Genomic DNA, 17,967 nt, shown 5'->3' on the forward strand with positions numbered 1-17,967 from the left:
CTTCCCTTCCCTTCCCTTCCCTTCCCTTCCCTTCCCTTCCTTTCCTTTCCTTTCCTTCCTTCTTTCCTTCCTTTTCCTTTCTTTCCTTTTCTTCCTGGTTGTTGTTGCTGTCCATTAGTTTTTGGTTTTGAGTAAGGCTCCATTTATCCCAGGCTGGCCTCAAACTCTCTATGTAGCTGGGAAGACCTTGAATTCACTATCCTTCCACTTTTTCGTTACAAATGCTGAGACAACAGAAGTATGCCATCTCAGAACAGCCTGTTTTTAATTCAGAAAGAAGTAGGGTCAGTGCACATCTGTGGCCCGTGTGTTTGTTTCTGAGTCTCTATTTCTCCACCCAAATCTCTGAGTCCTGATGACCTCACCAGGAAATGACAGCTTCCCATGACACCAGACACACAATGGACTAGTCTTATGAGCCCAGTATCACAGGCAGGCAGTCTGTGAGCTGGAACCTTCTCTTTCAGCAACCCCTTTGGGTCTGTGTCTCTCATCTTTATTTTTCTCCTAGATCTATGGGAAGCTTTATCAAACTGAAATGAGAGGACAGAGGGAAGGCGAATTTGGGGAACAAGTAAGACCTTGCTTTTGCTTCTTTTGCTCCCTGAATACACAGTCAATGAGCTGTGACCCACACTCAGCAAGGGAAACCCAACTACACAGGAGTTCTCTCCCATAACCACCAGGGAAAGCAGGCCGCAGAGGAAGAGCCACGGGCATCTATGCTTCCTGCCCGTTTCTTCCTGACCTCACATAGTCATTTGGAAATGATGGTCAGGAAGAAACATGAAGTTAGAGTCCCCAGCTAAGAAGAATGCATGGACTGTAACCCCAAGATGTAGGCAGGAAAAACTGAGTAGGATTGCTTTTAGTCAGAGCAACAACTCTGAAAACAGAGACTGCCCGAATGACAAGCTCACTTAAAGCAGGAAGCAGCCAGTCCTTGTGGCAGGGTTCTCCATCCTTCAGTTCCTTGATATAATGATCAAGCAAAGAGGGCTGGAGAGATGGCTCAGTGGTTAAGAGCACTGACTGCTTTTCTGAAGGTCCTGAGTTCAAATCCCAGCAACCACCTGGTGGCTCACAACTAATGAGATCTGACTCCCTTTTCTGGAGTGTCTGAAGACAGCTACAGTGTACTTACATATAATAAATAAATAAATAAATCTTTGAAAAAGATGACCTAGCAAAGAAGCACCCTACCTTCGATCTCAGGCTCTCTAGGCTCCCTCTTACACAGAGCTCTGGCTCAATCAGCCTTCAAACCTCTCTGTGGCCTGCTTAGCCTCTCCCTTGTAGGATTATTGTGATGGTTAAAGGAGGCAAAAAAAAATCCTTATTAATCCTTCATCACCATTATCATCTCTACCGTTGCTACAACTGCTGGTCTCCTGAACGAGCACGTGATCAAGATTAGGGGCATTCCTTATTCAGCTGCTGGTTGGGTTTTTGGTTTCTTGTTGTTATTGTTGGCAACGGTGGTATTTAAAGAGATAGTCCTAGCCTAGAATAGTGCTTCCTGTCTGTAATCGTAGTACTTGGGAGACTGAGGCAGGAGGACGATTATGAGTTCGAAGACCAGCCTTGCCAATAACGATATTGTCTCATTCTTGCACCAAATGGTTTTTAAATGGTTCTCATGTAAAGCTAAATAAATGGTCATACACACACATCACACACAGTGTGATATATACACACATATATATATATGCTGAACACATGATGAGGTGTTCAGCACCTCATCTGAGAACACACTGCACAGAAAGGCCAGCACTATCTTAGTTTGCTATGTGATATATGCAGCACAAAAAACAAATTGTGTACTGATGCATTCCTCATTCAGCCATGTGTGATTCTTAATACTCCTTTCTTAGACTTGCCTAGTGCTTGAGCGCTGAAGCCAGCCAAGATGACAGGACAGGGCCCTCTCCAGGCCCCACTGACTATGACATTCCCACCCCAACACCTTTCTGTGCCCAAGGTGTTATACTCACTGTATCCCATGCCCTGCACAAAGTACTTGAAGGCCTCAGCAAGCTTGGCGGGCTGTAGGAGAGAGAGAGTGAAGTCAATGGCTGGAGATATAGATCATCATGGGTCACCTGCATCTGTAAGCTAGAGCTCTGGCCCAAGATGGAGCCACCACATGTGAACAGGAAAAGCACAGAAACGGAAGAAAAACCCAGGACGCTCGTGGGAACCAGAATCAGTTTTGACCAGAAACAAACAGCTTAAAACCTGCCTCACTGCTGAAAGGGCATGGATAACTTACAAGACTTCTGAGTCAGTGTCCTTAACTGCATATAGGGTGAAGACACACTCTGTGCCCAAAGCCCAATGCCATGAGCCACTTGGCCTACTAGGGACCCTGCACAACCAGCTCCAGGAAACCTGACACCAGCCTTACAGGACCAGTACTAGCAAGTGTATGTGACATAGATGAGTAAATCGGTAGCAGCTGCCTGGGCCTGAGGACCAGAACTAGTAAGGCTGCAGGTTGTATGGATGAACCGGAGACCTCTGTGCCAGGAACCTTTGTGCCCGAGGTGGCTCATATCAGGCTGATGATACAAAAGTTGAATGAGTAGAAGGAAGGATGGTCATTGGAAAGTATTAGTGGAAAGACAGGCTGGGGGAGGGGAATAGAGAAATGGTGGGAAGGACAGAGAGATAGAGAGATGGAAGAATGAAAGAAAGGACTATGAAAGGAGGGAGGGATAGAGAAACGGAGGGATGGTGGGGAGAGAAGGATGGGGAGATGAAGAGATGGCAGGAAAGAAGGAGGGAAGAAGAAATGGTGGGAAGGAAGAAGGGATGGAGGTAGAGGGAAGAGCAGAGGAAGGGAAGTGGGAAAGAAAGAAACAGAGAAGGAAGGACTGGAACGAGGGACAAAGAAGGAAAAGGTATACAAGGTCAGACCGCGCTGACTGGGAGATAAAAACTAAGTTGAAGAAGAGAAAAAGATGGGTGGGAGAAGAAATGGAAGAAAAAAAGGATAGAAGGAAAGAGGAATGAAATATATGGCTATGGGTGAGCAGCTGTGACACTAACTGGGTTAACCAAACTATCCTTGGGTAAGAGATCAGGCAGTGCCAAGGCCACTTTCAGAGCCACTGTCTCCTCTACACAACTCAACCAACTGAATTGGGGGACAAGGTGCCTCCAATGGTATATCTGTGCCGTCCCTTAACACAGTTCAGGAAGACACCACCCAGTGGCTCAGTCTCCTCACACACAGAGACCATGTGGTCCCTGCACAATCCTGTCACTCATCTGCAAGGAGGCAAAGAACCCAAGTGACACTTGACTATGCAAAAGTTGCCCCGCTAGGATCTTGTGACATGAGTTGGCTACAGAGAAAAAGGATGTCTTTTGTGTAGGAGACGGACTGATTCTGAAAGAGAAGAGTGGGCCAGCTGGGTACCACTGGTAACTGTTACCATAGGCAACAATCCTTCTCTTTAGCCTCAGTTTCCCCTTACAGTGCTGACTGAGATGCCAGCACCTCAAACCTCTGAGAAGGTGTGGCACAATCTGACCAGAGGTGAGGAAGTCTTTTGCTAACACATCCAGCCTGGGAAGGGATGTGGGAGGGGTCACATGGGAATCAGGCTTGAAGCTCAGTTCCCACTCGTGTTTAAATCAACTCAGCCCTGAGGAGGCCAGGCCTGCCCTGGCTGCAAGCAAATAAAGAGAACAGGAAGCGGAACATGGGCTGGAGGAAGATGAGCAAGGAAGCTGTACAGATTCAGAGATACAGGTGCCCACACACCTGGATCCATGTGCACGTAGGCGCATGGATGTACATATGTGTATACACAGGCACACATGCTCAACCCTCATGTGCATGTGCATGTGCATATGCATATGCATATGCATGTATGTGTGTGGGTATGGAGGGGAGTGTATGAACATACATTTTGGAGTCACATCCTCTCTGTCCCTTCCTCTGCTCATGGCTCGAGCTCCCAGAGGCATGAGGCTAGGGCAGGGCAACCAAGATTCTGAACCCATAGCCAAGCCAGGTCCATCTGGCAAATCTCTTAAGCCTGTGGACCTCAAGGTCATCCAGTCCCCAAAAGCTGCTTGATACGATCGAGTGAATCCACAACATGTATAAAGCACATTTCATGTAGAATATATTTATAAACTACCATTGGATGGCACACAGAGACAGTGGGAAAATGTGGGTTCCTGGGCCCCAAAGGCACATGCATCCCACCAGTGGAAGGTGACAGGTATTGATCGAAAAAGCCACAATTTCACTCACCTGAGAGATCTGAGGAAGGCCTCCACAGTCTGCCATCTAGGAAGGAGGGAGGCTGGTTAGCATCAAACACCCAAGCCATAGCTGTGGCGATCTGTGTGCTGTAGGACTGACCGACCCCAGCATCACCCACCAGGTGCTGCTCTGAGGTGGGTGCTGATGTTGACTGTAACCCCTTATCTTCCTTGGAAATTACTGCTCAAAGCTTACACAGAGCTGTAGCCGTCACAGGCCACTTCATATCGAAGAGCATACATCCAGACTCAACTCTGCCATTCTGGAAGCCAGAGTGGCTTATGGAACTTTCAAGATTCTAACCTCCAGAGTATACCCAATGAAGAGAGACCCTCTGGAAGGAGCCTGAGCCTGGGGACACATCCCAGACACAGCTGCCATACACAGGGTGACTTTGGGTGTGCAAACAGTCCTGGCTGCATGCTGTGGCGGGGGGGGGGGGGTAGACCTCCAAGCACAATGTAGCAATCACACTGTACTCAGGAGACTTTGCTGGAGGCTGTTGCCTTGCCCTCACAACCCCTCACTACCCAGAAGAATCCAGTGCAAGGATATCTTTGCCTCATCCTAGGAAAAGCACACATTTGTCCTGTGCTCCCCATCTCTCTTCCTTTAGCTATACAGGCAAAGTGTGTAGACCCCTGCAGTCTAGTCCCTGGGATGGACCACTTAGCCTTAGATGGATTCCAAGCTTGCTTCCTTCCTTCCTTCCCTTCCTCCCTCTCTTCATGTTTCCCTCCCTTCCTGTCTTTCAGAGACAGGGTCTCAATATATGATCTGGGCTAGCCTAGAACATGCTATGTAACGGACATCCTCCTGCCTCTGCCTTTATGGCTCTGAAAACAGTTCTGTGCTTCAATAAGCATAGCTCAGCTCCCAACACATGTGAGAGATCTTGAAACCATGACAGCTGCAGGCCAACTCCTGCTCATTACCTTGAGCAGGGTGGTCTTCGTTGGGTCCAATTTGGAATTGCATTCCACCTAAACAAGGAGAAGGGCCAGGTAAGTACTTGACTCACAGCCAATGAATGTCACGAGTCCCCTGTACTATCCCACCACCTGAAACACCAGTGTTCCTTCAGCCATAAAGAAAGAAGGTGGGCTTTAGGTTGTTAAATGCATGTAGCTTTGGAGCCTGGCCCTACCAGGACTGGCTCTGTGACACCCGGAGCCAACTCAGGGCACATCCAGCTCCATGGAGCACTGCAGAGGCAGAGCAAGATAGTCATAATGCTGCGCAACAGTTTCACATCACGCATCTCCCCAGACGTGGGAATGGCAGAAAGTAGGTATCCTCTATGAGCCTCCCTAGCAGTGCAGGTGGGGACTAAAGGGTAGACTGAGGCAGAAAGATCTCTGCCTGCCGCGGCTGACGTGCTCTTCTGCTAAGCAGAAACGTCCACCTGCTGCCGAGACTGGGAAAGAATCCCTAGCCATGAATCCTAGCATTGATTCCGCCATGTGGACGAGGGTCCCATGAAAAGCGGGAGGGCAGGGGAAGCAGATGGCCAGGCAGTGAGGACCGGTGGCCACAGAGAGAAGCTGGTCTGAGCTCTGCCCCGAGGTGATGTCACATTTTAAACAATATCTTCCTTTTTTGGGAGGGTCATACAGGTGAGCACCCTGTGGCCCGCTGAACTGATACTTACCACAGCATCCACGGCAGGAGAGTTGTCACCAACCACCAGCAGAGCAGGGCACCTGCACGGGAAAGGGGAAGAGGAGTCAGCCCAGGGTCCACCTCCAGGTTGTTAGATATCAGACTTCAGGCCACAGCAGGATTCTAAAAGGCTCTCTTTAGGTTTCCTAGCGCCCTCTGCGCCTGTCTCTACGGTATGATCCTCTGCTTTGAACTCTGAATAAAATGGGCACAGGCAGTTACTTATACATTAGTATAAAATTTCAGCCCAATGATTGAGTGTCTTAATGATTTCATTCCAAAGCACCTCTGACCAAGGGAGGAGAAAAGGGAATCGTCCAGGAATTAAGATGGGGGAAAAGAAATGTCTGGCATAAATGACAAAGCCAGGTTCTTAATTACCCAATAGTGTGACACACATAGAAAGATACCATCACTGCCAGTGGAATATGTTAGCTGTGACCTTTCCTACTAGACATTCAGGACTCCCGCATGTCAGATCCGGCATTTTTTAATCTATAGGCTTTGGGAAGTCCTCGGTGTTGGATGTGTATAACGAAGGCAGTCGGCCTCCTGATCCAAGGGCTCTAGATATGATCACCTGACTCCTGGTCCTGATGCTGACTCCATCTACTCAAAGGGGAAAGTTCAAGTCCGATCCCTGGGATAGCACATAGATAGTCATCTCTACTGTAGTGTTCCGCCCTAAGGTGGCATTTCTCCCACCCAGAAGCCCCCACCAGCAGCCCTGAGAAAAGCCAGAAGACAACATAGGAGAAAGTAGCCACTTACTGCAGGGTGACGGTGTGGGTTCCAGGCATTGGCCGCTCAATCTCCAGGTCTCTCCGGCTGCAGATAATTCGCACGTGGTTAGCATGAACAAACGTACCCCAGCAGCCATTCCCACTCCACCAACCCTGCAGGACCCTCCATAGACCATTCTAGAAAAACATCCACAGGTCATCTTCGTGAGGTCACACAGCTTTCAAGACCCCACGGCTACATGGTGTCCATAGAAGCAGTTAACAGCAGCAGGTTTCATCTGTTTCTAGCAAAACCCTCCTCATTTTGCCCAAAATTTGATATCAGTATTAATATTATTTCTACAGTAAAACAAATCAGGTCCTCTCTTAAGGTCCCTGCCTCCCTGTGCCCCTAGCTAGAGCCCCTACCTATCATTGCTAAAAGCTCAGGAATGGGCTCCTAGCACCCCTCCATTGCTAACTGAAGCCTTCCCTTGGCAGCTCTGATGTCATCTCTAAAACTCAGACCTGCTCGTCTATGTGTGCTGAAGCCTACACACTGATGCTAACTTCCTGATGTTCCACTTGGCTCGCAGATGTCTAGTGTAGAGCTGGTCCCTGCAAGTGAACACCTGGCCTCTCTACCCTCCGAAGCTCTGAGACTGAAGCCAGCGTGGCAGGATTTAAGTCACCACACCGCACCGCTTCCTAGCTGTGTGACTTGGGGAAGCAGAATAAACCTTTCTGTGCATTTGTGCCCTCATCGGGAAATAGCCTCAGTAACAGGCCCTTTCCGTTGGCCACTGTGCACGGACTCCTGTGATTCCCACTGTCCAGTCAGGAGCCCATCTCCCTCTTCTTGGTACTCATCTGCATCTTCAGACAGCAGTGAGACTGCCAAGGGGCCCCTGCAGTGAGATGCTGACAGGATTGGAGAAAGGGTACCAGAGTCCATCAGAGAGCCTAAGCTCATTACAGATGCAAACTCGCTTCCAGCAGGTTAAGTCTTAGGCACTGCCCTAGGTCACTGCGGGGGGGGGGGGGGGGCTGTGTTGGGAGTATGGCAGAGGTACTTCCGAAAGCTTCCACTAGAAGGTTCTAGAACTTCTGACTGATGCTAATATCCTTGTGTAGTCCCCTCCCCCAGGAAACCTCAGGTACCTCATCCTTTACCCCTCAGCTGCCTCTCCTCCCAGCAGCCTCCGGGGTTCTGCGTCCTCACAATGTTTCACTCCACCTACAGGGGCTTTTAATGTGAGTCAGCCTTGGGCACACGCCACAGCTCTCCACTCTGACCGTTCAGCTGCATCCCACTCATCTGTCCCCACAGCCTGGGTGGGAGCTCAGATCCCAGCAGAGCTCACTCAGTGCAAAGGGCCAGGCAGCTCCTACCCAGCCACTGTCCTTCCTGGGTCCCCACCCTATTAACCTACAGCTGCTCGGTCGGTCCTGCTCTCTGCTTCTATCCCCATTTCGCTGCAGGAAGCTGATGAGGACCCTCGTGTGACCTGGCAGCTTCTGCCCCTGCACAGGGCTCTTGTGTGACCTGGCAGCTTCTGCCCCTGCACAGGGCTCTCACCTGTTATAGGCGCTGATGAATAGGTGTAGGTTGCTCGGGTTCATGTCGTTGAGGATGTGCTGGCGGTACGTGTGTACTACCTCCACGTTGTTGTGTATCTCCTCCTGTGGTGACAGAATGAAGAGAAAGGAAGGCTTGTCACCATTCTCCAGTCACAGGGATAAAGAGCAAAGGCCCAGATGAGGCAGAGGTAACTGAGTGAGTCCGGTGCAGACTACTGAGTGATAGCTACTGGTACCAGAGAACCAGCTTTCCCTCAGGAGCCTCAGTAAAACTCAGGACTCCTGCTTCACTTCACGGTAGACCTCAGAGCATCCTGCCCCTTAGGGGATCAAAAGGAGCTTTTGTCAGTAAGGAGCCTTAGCCATGACAAAGATTAACTTGAGGGCATCATCAAGCCTCAAGGGACTTGGGGACAGTCTAGACTGTAACCTCAGGTTGCTCTAAGCCATTTCAGCTACAAGCCAAGGAGTTATACCAAAGGAGGGTATTTTCTGCTGCCCTGAGACTCAGGAGGGCATCAAAGTGTTGTAACGTTCATTAGCTCAGCAGCGGAGACTGCTCTATCCAGTAAGTAGTGCTTCACTGGGTCTGGGCAACCGAGGGGTTTTCCAGACATTGAACTTGGATGTGAGCCAAAAGGACAGCCTCCCACATGGCTGTTGGCCTTGCGCCAACATGGCTGCATGGGTGCCTGTTCTGTCTGCAGTTCATGTAAGACCCAGGCAAAGGAAGAGGCTTAGGAGACTGTATGTTGTAGGTAAACTTACAAGTTCAAGTCCCAGTCATACTTCTCCTGGTCTTCTGGAGACCTTACGCAAGCCATTCAACCTTTGGTCTGAATTTCTTCAGCTTGAATTGGAATGAATGTCATGTTTACCTCATGGTTACAGAGTTCCTGAACAGGCTCCCTGAGCTAATCCTTGGAAAGAACTGGGGATAGAGCCTCACACAGACACAGAGCTGATGCCGCAGACACATACACTGCAGACTTCACTCCTAACGATCCCACACTGTTACAAAGGAAGGCCCAACACGGGTCAACAGGAAACCAATGGTATGTCCATTCAGTGGAATATTACACAGAACCGAATCTAATATGGTGTCCAAAAAAAAATGTGAGTAGATTCTAAAATAATCATGCTAAGGGAGAGAAGCCATGGCAAAGAGAGGAGTACAGGAGTCTCTTGATGGACAAAAAGCAGAGCAGAGGGTGCCTGGGAGAAGCGAGGAGAAGACGACGGCTCACAGTGCAATGACATGGAGGAGAAGGGTGAAGGACATTTCCATTATCTCAGTTGCTGAGATGAGTGGTGGATTTGTTCAAATATGCAGCACACTGTGCTTCAACAAAAAGCAGTTTTATCATGAAACCCCACCCCTGGAGAGGAGCTATTAGCTGTTGATGGTGGCTCAAGGGGAGGAGGGGGATAAGTTTTCGGCAAGGAATGTGCCCCAGGTAGGTTGTTCATGCTCTGGTGGATAGCCCTATACACTCGCTCATACCAGCAGTACCAGCAGGATTTTGTAATTTAAAACAAACACACACATACACACATGAAGCCAGGAAGGAAGTCTGGGAAGAGCTGAAGAGGAAGAACTTAAGGTACATTTGTTCAGAAGACATTGTATGCATGTATAAAATTCTCAATGTGGGAGAGGCAAGAAAAAATCATATGAATGGCTTGCTGGCTATTAGTCAATACTTCACAATAATTCACAGACTTCAGCCTGGGTCACCCCTTGACTGCATCTTGTTTGTACCCCATGCCCATGTGGCTCTGTGCTGAGTGTCGCATGGTTAACTGCTCCGTGAGGACACGGGACACAGGTCTACACCACTCACCTTGCCGAAGAGATGGGACACCACCATGTCAGGCAGGGCTTGGGTCCATCCTGAGATCTGTGGGGGGAGGGGGGGAGTCAACCAAGAAAAAAAAAATCAGCAACTCGGATTTCCTCAGCAGAGCCTAGGGCTCGAGAGGCAGAGTGATAACCTCCTGCCTCGCTGGGCTTCATCCAGGTCTCTATGACAGCCGGGGCAGAGCTTGACTCTGGGATGTGTCTCATAGGCCAATCTCATAGGAAAGGTTTGGTCCTACTGGGAGATAGCGGGGAACTTGTAAGAGACTGAGACCCCCAGGAGGCCTTCAGATCGTTGGGGTAGTTTCTTTTATTCTTGCCTCCAGCCTGTGGCTGGCCTACAGCCATGGCATATGTATGGTCTTGCTTGCCACAGGGCCCAGATCATAGACCAAATCCCCCAAAACTGAGGAACCCGAATAAGCCTAGCCTCAGCTAACGTCAGTTATCTCCGACATCTTGGATATCACAGATACAGTTCTGCTGTGTAGCAGTTCAGCTCCTGGCTCCAGTCCCCTCCTGGAGCTCCAGCCCCAGGCAGGCCAGGCAGGGCTTTCCATCCAGTTCCTTCCCAATAGAGCCAACATGGAAGAGACTTACAGCAAGTGGGGCGGAGCTGCAACCTAGCTAGGCCAAGCCTTCCCTGCTTGCAGTGTTCAAAGTCCTCGTCACAAAAGCCCCATGACCCCCACACATGGTGATCTCCCTATCCACAGATCAGGGCCCACTCATCCCTGGCTACCCCTCCTACAACCATCCCTAGCTTCTCCCCTCCAGCAAGTTTCTGGTCTATGAAATCCGTGAAGTCTCCGAATTCCCTAATGACTTCCCGTACCCGCTCTAAAGAGACTGTATACAGCAGGATCTGAAAGCATAGTAGCATTCAATAAATGTTCAGATCATGACATAAAATCCAAGCCACTAGGTATACAATAGGAGCTGTATAAATGCACAAGGACACTGTAGGTGCTCTATAGATAGAAGGCCGATAGCACAGGTAGTTCTGCTTGGATAGAGATGGGCAAGGGAGATGAACACTTGACCTGGGGTCCTGGACTGGCCCGATGGCCACTTGCGGCTGTGAAGCACTGGAGATGGAGTCGGGGCTGAAGGGCCTAGATCTCAGTTCTCTTGTCTATAACTGAAGGTATTAGGATCTGTATCATCAGGCCATAGTAAAGCTGCCATAGTTAGGATCCTGTAAGCCACCAGGCAACACAGGCTCTGACACTCATTCTTGGTGCACCAATGGCCCTAGACATGCAGGCTGTCTTTCAAGGCCAGGGGGACTGCACATGGGGAATTCATTAAAACCACAGCCTATCTCTCAGCTGGAGGCCAGTGCCCCAGCCCTCCTTGTTTGGCTTAGAACAGTGGACCAGCCGCCAAGTGGACCCAAATGGAATGTCCCTTTCTCGGCTGGAAAACAAAATAAAAGCCAGGCAGGATTCTTCATTCCTGGCTGCCCTACAGGGATGGACAGGGTTCCCAAACTCTATCAAGACTTTAGGAAGAAACACAGCATCTAGTAGCCAGCGAGGGATGGGTGTAGCCCATGCCCTTCCCCCAACACCCCCAACAGCTGCCTAAGAAAACTACTATCCCAGTAAGAGACTCGTCACATCGGCCTGTGTTGTGTGGCTTTAATCAGAAATTTCTCCCTATCCTTGCAGACAATGGGGACTTTACAGAAGAAAAGAAAGCAATTCTCACTTAGAGAAAAAATAAATAAATCGACAGGATCAACAGGGTTCTTTGGGACAGCAGCCAGGGCTAGGGCCAAACCTCTATGACCTTTAGAGCAGCAAATGGTTGCTAGCCTAAACAGGGTTGAGGAAGGGTGCTTTCTTGGACGGTAAGGAAAGTAGAAGAGGGGGGCCAAGAAGGCTCTACCCTGAGTAGAGGCCGGGACCCCTCCAATCTGCCCTGCCCAGCCCTTACCTTAGAGGCAGCCCAGTCCATCCAGCCTTCAGCACAGGGGTTCACATTCATGAGCACGAGGCCCTCCACCATCTCAGGGTTGTTGAGCTGTCATCAGAGACACAACATGACATACACTGAGGGCTTTAAGCCAGCAACCCTGGCGACCCAAGAGCAGGGTTAATGGCTCCCTGCATAGTCAGTACAGGACTGAGGTTCTTGGTCATTCAAAACTTGACTAGGTCCTCAAGAGAGCAGGAGGAAGAAGCCATAGTAAAAGAAAGAATGCACTTGCATGTCATGTCTCCTCGCCTCACAGAGCCTCGGCTTCCCCACATGCCCAGTGTGCAATAGCCAAGCCACAACTAAGAAAGGCACAGAGAGATGCCCTGTGGCTCTATTCCTAAAATTCCTATGTATTTAAGACTCCAAGATCATGCTAGCATCTAGTTGAGACTGATACCCAGGTTGATTTGTACTTTGACGGTACACCTGAGCACCATCAAGGTGTGGGCTGAAGGGTATGTGCCTCTTTTAGACAAGAAGGATACCCACAGTGCTAGAAGTGGTTACTGTCACACCAGCACATGTCTGACTCTGAAATCACACTAGCCCATGTCTGGCCCCTAAACCCATTTTAATTCTGAATTCCAGATGACCTGGGTCGAAAAACTCAGAGATAAAACAGTGCAGAATCAGAGAGAGGTCTCTGAGTGGGAAGCCATCCACATTTCTGGTTCAGGGAACAGGACCAGTGACCAAAAGCCCTGTCTAGCATGGCATTTCAGCACCAAAAGAGACCAAAGCTGTTAGTACTGACAAGGGATATATGTTACAAGTGCCTCGAGTCACTGTTACTTGAGAAATGAAAGTACAGCTCATTTCTCTTCCCTGTTTAGGGTTTGTTGTTGTTGGTGGTGGTGGTGGGTTTTCTTTTTTGATGCTTTCCAATGTGTGTGTGTGTGTGTGTGTGTGTGTGTGTGTGTGTGTGTGTGTGTTTTACATACCCGACTGTGCAAGTATATACATTACATGCCCAGAGCACCCATGCAAAGGTCAGGACAAAGCAAAGGTATCTATCCCTATTGCTTTCTGCTGCATTCCCTTGAGACAGGGTCTCTCATCAAGTAGGCTAGGCTGGCCGCTCAGACACTTCTCCAGATGCCCCTGTCTCCACCCCACTACCATGCTGAGGTCACAGGCACCTGCAGCCATGCCTGTCTTTTACATGGGTCCTGGGGATTCCAACTCCAGTCCTCAACTCTCCATGCTTGCACCGCACACTCTTGCCCACTCAGCTAGCTCCCCGGCCCGTAAGTCATTTTTTAATGTCATTTCACAAACTGCCAAAGAACTTACAGCGAAGCGGGTCAGGATGTAGGCGCCAGCTCCTGTCCCCATGCCAATGACACTCTTGAGCCTGGAAATCAAATGAAGATTCAGGTCGCCAAAGGGAGATGTGATGGAGACCGTGCCCACTCCTATAAACTTTCTCACTTACTCCTAAGAGCACCACCCCTTGGATGTCATTGTTGAGGAGGCTGACGAGCTTGCCCATGCCACGAGAGGCAGGCTGCCCTGAGTGCTCTGCAGGTCCAGAGCTGTGACCTTGAAAGCCTTGACCCTCTTGACCCTTTTCCCGTGACTGTGGCCAGCCCAGGCTCTGAGACACCAAGCATTTATAGGAAAGCCCATTAAGAAGTTGCCTCACCCCACTCCCAAGCTTTCTTCTGGATTCTGAAACTTGGAATGAGAACAAATTGGGCCAGAACCGTGGGGTTCAACCCGAGGAGAGGCTGAAGTGAGGGAGAAAGGGGAGCCTGCAGGGGCAGAATGAGGGACTGGAAAGAGAAGCCAAGATCCCAGAGAACACTTTTCCAGAATGTTCCATAGGATCAGGAGGCAGGGACAGAATGTGCGTTGGGGGCCACTCAAGAAGTAAGGCCACAGACACAGGACACAGAGCACAATGTCCAGCTGAGGAAAGTCAGGTTTTCAGACCCGACTGAGAACGCCAACCTGCACTTTAGAAGTCAGGCCAAGGAGGCCAGCAGCTGCCCTTCTATGACAACCTTAGAAGAAAGAGTCCCTTGCTCTTACCCAAACTGGTGAAGGACTCCAGGAAGCATTTCAGCCAACTGATCCATTGAGGGGTACATGTACCTGTGAGGTATATGGGAAGGCAGATCTTGAGAACCCAGACCCTGGGAGAAACCAATCTCCCATACCAGGATATTCTGAAAGCTCAGGTACCAGCTGGCCCTTCTACACACAGACATTACACACCCAACACCTCAGCATCCACTGGGTAAGCGCACCCCGCCCTAACACTGTAGCTTCCTCTGAACTGGGAAGGGACAGCAATAGGCTGGGAGGACATAGAAGCAAGGGGACCCACTTTGTTCAATTGTTCAGGAAGTTCCTAGAGGAAGTGATGCTGAGACGGAGCCCATTGGAGAAATGGACCCTAGACAGAGCAGATATGTGGAGGACCCTGAAAGAGCTGGGAGGAGCCTGGATGGGGAGACTTTACTTAACTGGGGACACCTTTAGGAGAAAGGAGGGGCAAAGACATGGGACTCCTTTGGGAGTGGTCACACCTCAGCTTGGTGTCAGAGCCTCCCAGGTACAAATAATGGAAAAATCACCTAACTATGAAGGCTTCAGTTTCCTGTTAGCTTCCTGGAGATGGGTATTTAATAGATAGATAGATAGATAGATAGATAGATAGATAGATAGATAGATAGATAGATAGACAGACAGACAGATAGATAGATAATAAAAAAAGAGTGGCTGATTCCTAAGCAGGAAGAAGACTCCAAAGAAGAGGAGACAGCCATTGATCCCCAATCCTGCTTTGAGAGCTCCAAGACAAGGGGTGTCACACAGGCCCTACCCCAGAGGACAGGGAGAAGCCACATCCTGTTCCAACAGTGTTCTACTTTAGGCACACTGAAGTCACCAGGTAAACTTGGGGGCACACACCTCACATCTTAATCTATAAATACACTTCACATATTTCTCTGGTGGGGGGGGCAAGGTTTAGAAACATGGTGAGTAAGAGCCTCGGAATGATCCCCCCCCCCATCTCTCAGACTAATCAAGGTGACTTAGTGGAGAGAGCCCTGGTTTTGTCCGCTGGTTAACGGTTAACTGTACCCCACTGTTGAACAAGCTCTTTACACCTGGACTTGTCCCAGGGGAGCCAGATGTCCCTTCTCTTCTTTGATGATAAAAGTTAATAATTAAGAACTGAGATCAGTAATAAAAGAGTGTATCTGTCTGTAAATGGTCGTGGGGACACCACAGAAAGCCTGTAAACCCAAGGAAAGGGCTAGTCCTGCATGTTCCATCCAGCATTATCGAGTGTTGGAGGAGACCTCCTGCATGAGAGACTGTAAGAGTCAGTGAGCCCAATCCCCATCACTGCACAGACTATGTGAGAGGCACAGCATAAATGTGTGCACATGCATGCACGCACACTCTCTCTTTCCCTCTGTCTCTTTGTCATCTCTCTCTGTCTTTGTTGCTCTCTCTTACACACCACACACACACACACACACACACACACACACACACACACAATTGGAAAAGAAACTAAAAGTAAATGTTATGATACATTCACATATATTGTCTTGGCTTCTCTTTTTTCTTTCTTCCCTTTTCTCTTAAAAAAAAAAATTGTTAAGATGATTTTACTATGACTTGAAGCTAACCTCAAGCTTCCCGAGTGCTTCAGTCCAGGCATGCATCCCTGTGCCCCGCTTAGAGATGACAAATCTAGTCTTTTACTATGGGTAATTCTGTTTTCCCCTGATTGGCAAATCCTCCTCTACATGCATGCCATCTACTTGTGGGGTGAAGGTCTCTGCTCTTACCCCACTGGGAAGGAAGGGGCACCATCCTGTTGGCCAGGGGCATCCACATGGCAGACAGCAAAATGTTGTGTGATCTCCTGCATGTCCTCGGAGTTGAAGAGGGGATTGTAGCAGGTCTTGTCTGCAGGACACACCAAGGGGCAAATGAGAAAGACGTTAGGTATACACTCATTAGTTTTTTTCCTTCACTTCACAGCAGCAGAGGGACTCCCAAGGAAGTGGGCATCTCTGTGAGTTCGAGGCCAGCCTAGTCTACACCGAGGGAGTTCTAGGCAAGTTCCACTGTATAATGAGATCCAACTTAAAAAGAAATAGTCTAAGTCTTCACCTCTTCATACCAGACCTCCCTCTGGTGAGAGAAGAGAGAAGAGTTATAGAACTAAGGTCTGGTGCAGTGTAGAACTGGTCCCTAATCTTCTTGAGTCTTTGAACTCCTGATCTTCTTACCACTATCCATGACTACTGAGATTAGAGAGGCATGCAACACTACTACCACACTTGACTTTTGTTTGTCGTTTGTTTTCTGTAGCTCTGGCTGACCTGTAACTTATGTAGACTAGGTTGGTCTCCAACTCACAGCAATCTCCTGACCTTGGCTTCCTAGGTGCCAGGAGGTCAAGCATAAGCCATCAAGCCTGGATTACTGCCTTTCAACTTAAACTGCATGAAAATTCACTGCAACATTATATAATACAGGTAAGTGCAAAGACCCTGAATATCCATCCTCCAGTGTGGTGGTTTGAATAAGAATGCCCCCCACTCCTGCCATAGACTCATGTATTTGAAGACTTAGTCATCAGGGAGTGGCACTATTTGAAAAGATTAGAAGGATTGGGTATGACTTTGTTGGAAGAATTGTGTCACTGGGGAGCAGAGTTTGAGGTTTCAAAAGCCCATGCCAGGTCCAGTCTCTCTCTCTCTCTCTCTCTCTCTCTCTCTCTCTCTCTCTNTCTCTCTCTCTCTCTCTCTCTCTCTCTCTCTCTCTCTCTCTGCTTACAGATCAGGATGTACTTCTCCAGCACCTGCCTGCCTCATGCTTTCTGTTATGACCATGGATTAAATCTCTGAAACTGTAAGCATGCCCCCACTTCAATGCTTTCTTTGGTAAGAGTTGCACTGGTCATGGTATCTCTTCCCAGCAGCAGAACAGTGACTAAGACAGAAACTGGTACTAGAAGTGAGGTATTGCTCTGACAGGTCTGATCATGCTGTATGTTGGAGAAAAACATGAAAGACCAAGTATGGTTCAATAAGATTCAGTAGGATCTTATTCACCAACAAGAAAGTAAAGTATTGACAAAGCTACAACATATATCAGTCTTAAAAACAGACTAAGACAGTCATGAGCTAATCATGAGGGATTACACCCTCGAGGACTGTGCTTGTATGACATTCTAGAGACATATAGGAGACAAGGTGTCCGCAGCAGGGCTGGGGAGTGTGGAAGATCAGGGCAGCAGAGATAGGTAACAAGGCTTCTTTTCAGAAAGACTACAGTGTCAAAGGCCATTGCATATATTAATCTTTAAGTCATTGTAACACTTGTTAGGCAGCGGAGGGGCTTGCTTCCTGTCCCCAGAGCATCCAGTACTAACAGAAGAGTAAGTTTCAGGTTTTCCAAGGCTGAGGCTGGAAACAAGAAGTCCCAAAAGCAGTAAGAGCAGCTGATGTCTGCCAGCTCTCCCCAAGCATTCCAGCTTCCTAAACTCACGGTTCATGCCGATGTCGTGATATGTGAGGATGACAGGACGGTTGCCCTTGGGGGTCCCACACAGGGTGACATGCAGGGAGCCATGTAGGGTCTCAATATCCTGCTCCTGAGGAGAGACCACAGACAGAGGATCATCACATGGGATTCACAGTGTTAGTGTGGCTGGTTCATTGACTATGGACACATGCCAAGCTCCCAACTGTGTCCTGAGGATACCCCAAGAATACACTGCCTATGGTCTCTAGAGCTCTGTGCTGGCAACAGCAGATGTCTGAGACCAGAAGAGAGAGGGAAGGGAAAGGAAGAGAAGGGAAGGGAAGGGAAGGGGAGGGAAGGGGAGGGGAGGGGAG

General features: G+C 49.1%; 1 protein-coding gene across 2 annotated transcripts in view; it reads right to left on the reverse strand.

The window, feature by feature from the left end:
• Ndrg1 (N-myc downstream regulated 1) overlaps positions 1-17,967 on the reverse strand; it is a 44,953-nt gene that overhangs the window by 3,977 nt on the left and 23,009 nt on the right. For both annotated transcript variants that reach the window (XM_021216407.2, XM_029547893.1), the window contains exons 4-15: positions 17,618-17,723; positions 15,907-16,027; positions 14,129-14,191; positions 13,388-13,448; positions 12,050-12,136; positions 10,092-10,148; positions 8,246-8,349; positions 6,716-6,772; positions 5,934-5,985; positions 5,218-5,265; positions 4,271-4,306; positions 1,995-2,046 (exon numbers count right to left, since the gene is read on the reverse strand). In XM_021216407.2, the coding sequence (XP_021072066.1) occupies positions 1,995-2,046; positions 4,271-4,306; positions 5,218-5,265; positions 5,934-5,985; positions 6,716-6,772; positions 8,246-8,349; positions 10,092-10,148; positions 12,050-12,136; positions 13,388-13,448; positions 14,129-14,191; positions 15,907-16,027; positions 17,618-17,723 (844 nt within the window). The remainder of the gene's footprint in view (positions 1-1,994; positions 2,047-4,270; positions 4,307-5,217; positions 5,266-5,933; positions 5,986-6,715; positions 6,773-8,245; positions 8,350-10,091; positions 10,149-12,049; positions 12,137-13,387; positions 13,449-14,128; positions 14,192-15,906; positions 16,028-17,617; positions 17,724-17,967) is intronic.

The sequence above is a fragment of the Mus pahari genome, chromosome 17, assembly GCF_900095145.1.
Source record: "Mus pahari chromosome 17, PAHARI_EIJ_v1.1, whole genome shotgun sequence".
NCBI lineage: Eukaryota > Metazoa > Chordata > Mammalia > Rodentia > Muridae > Mus > Mus pahari.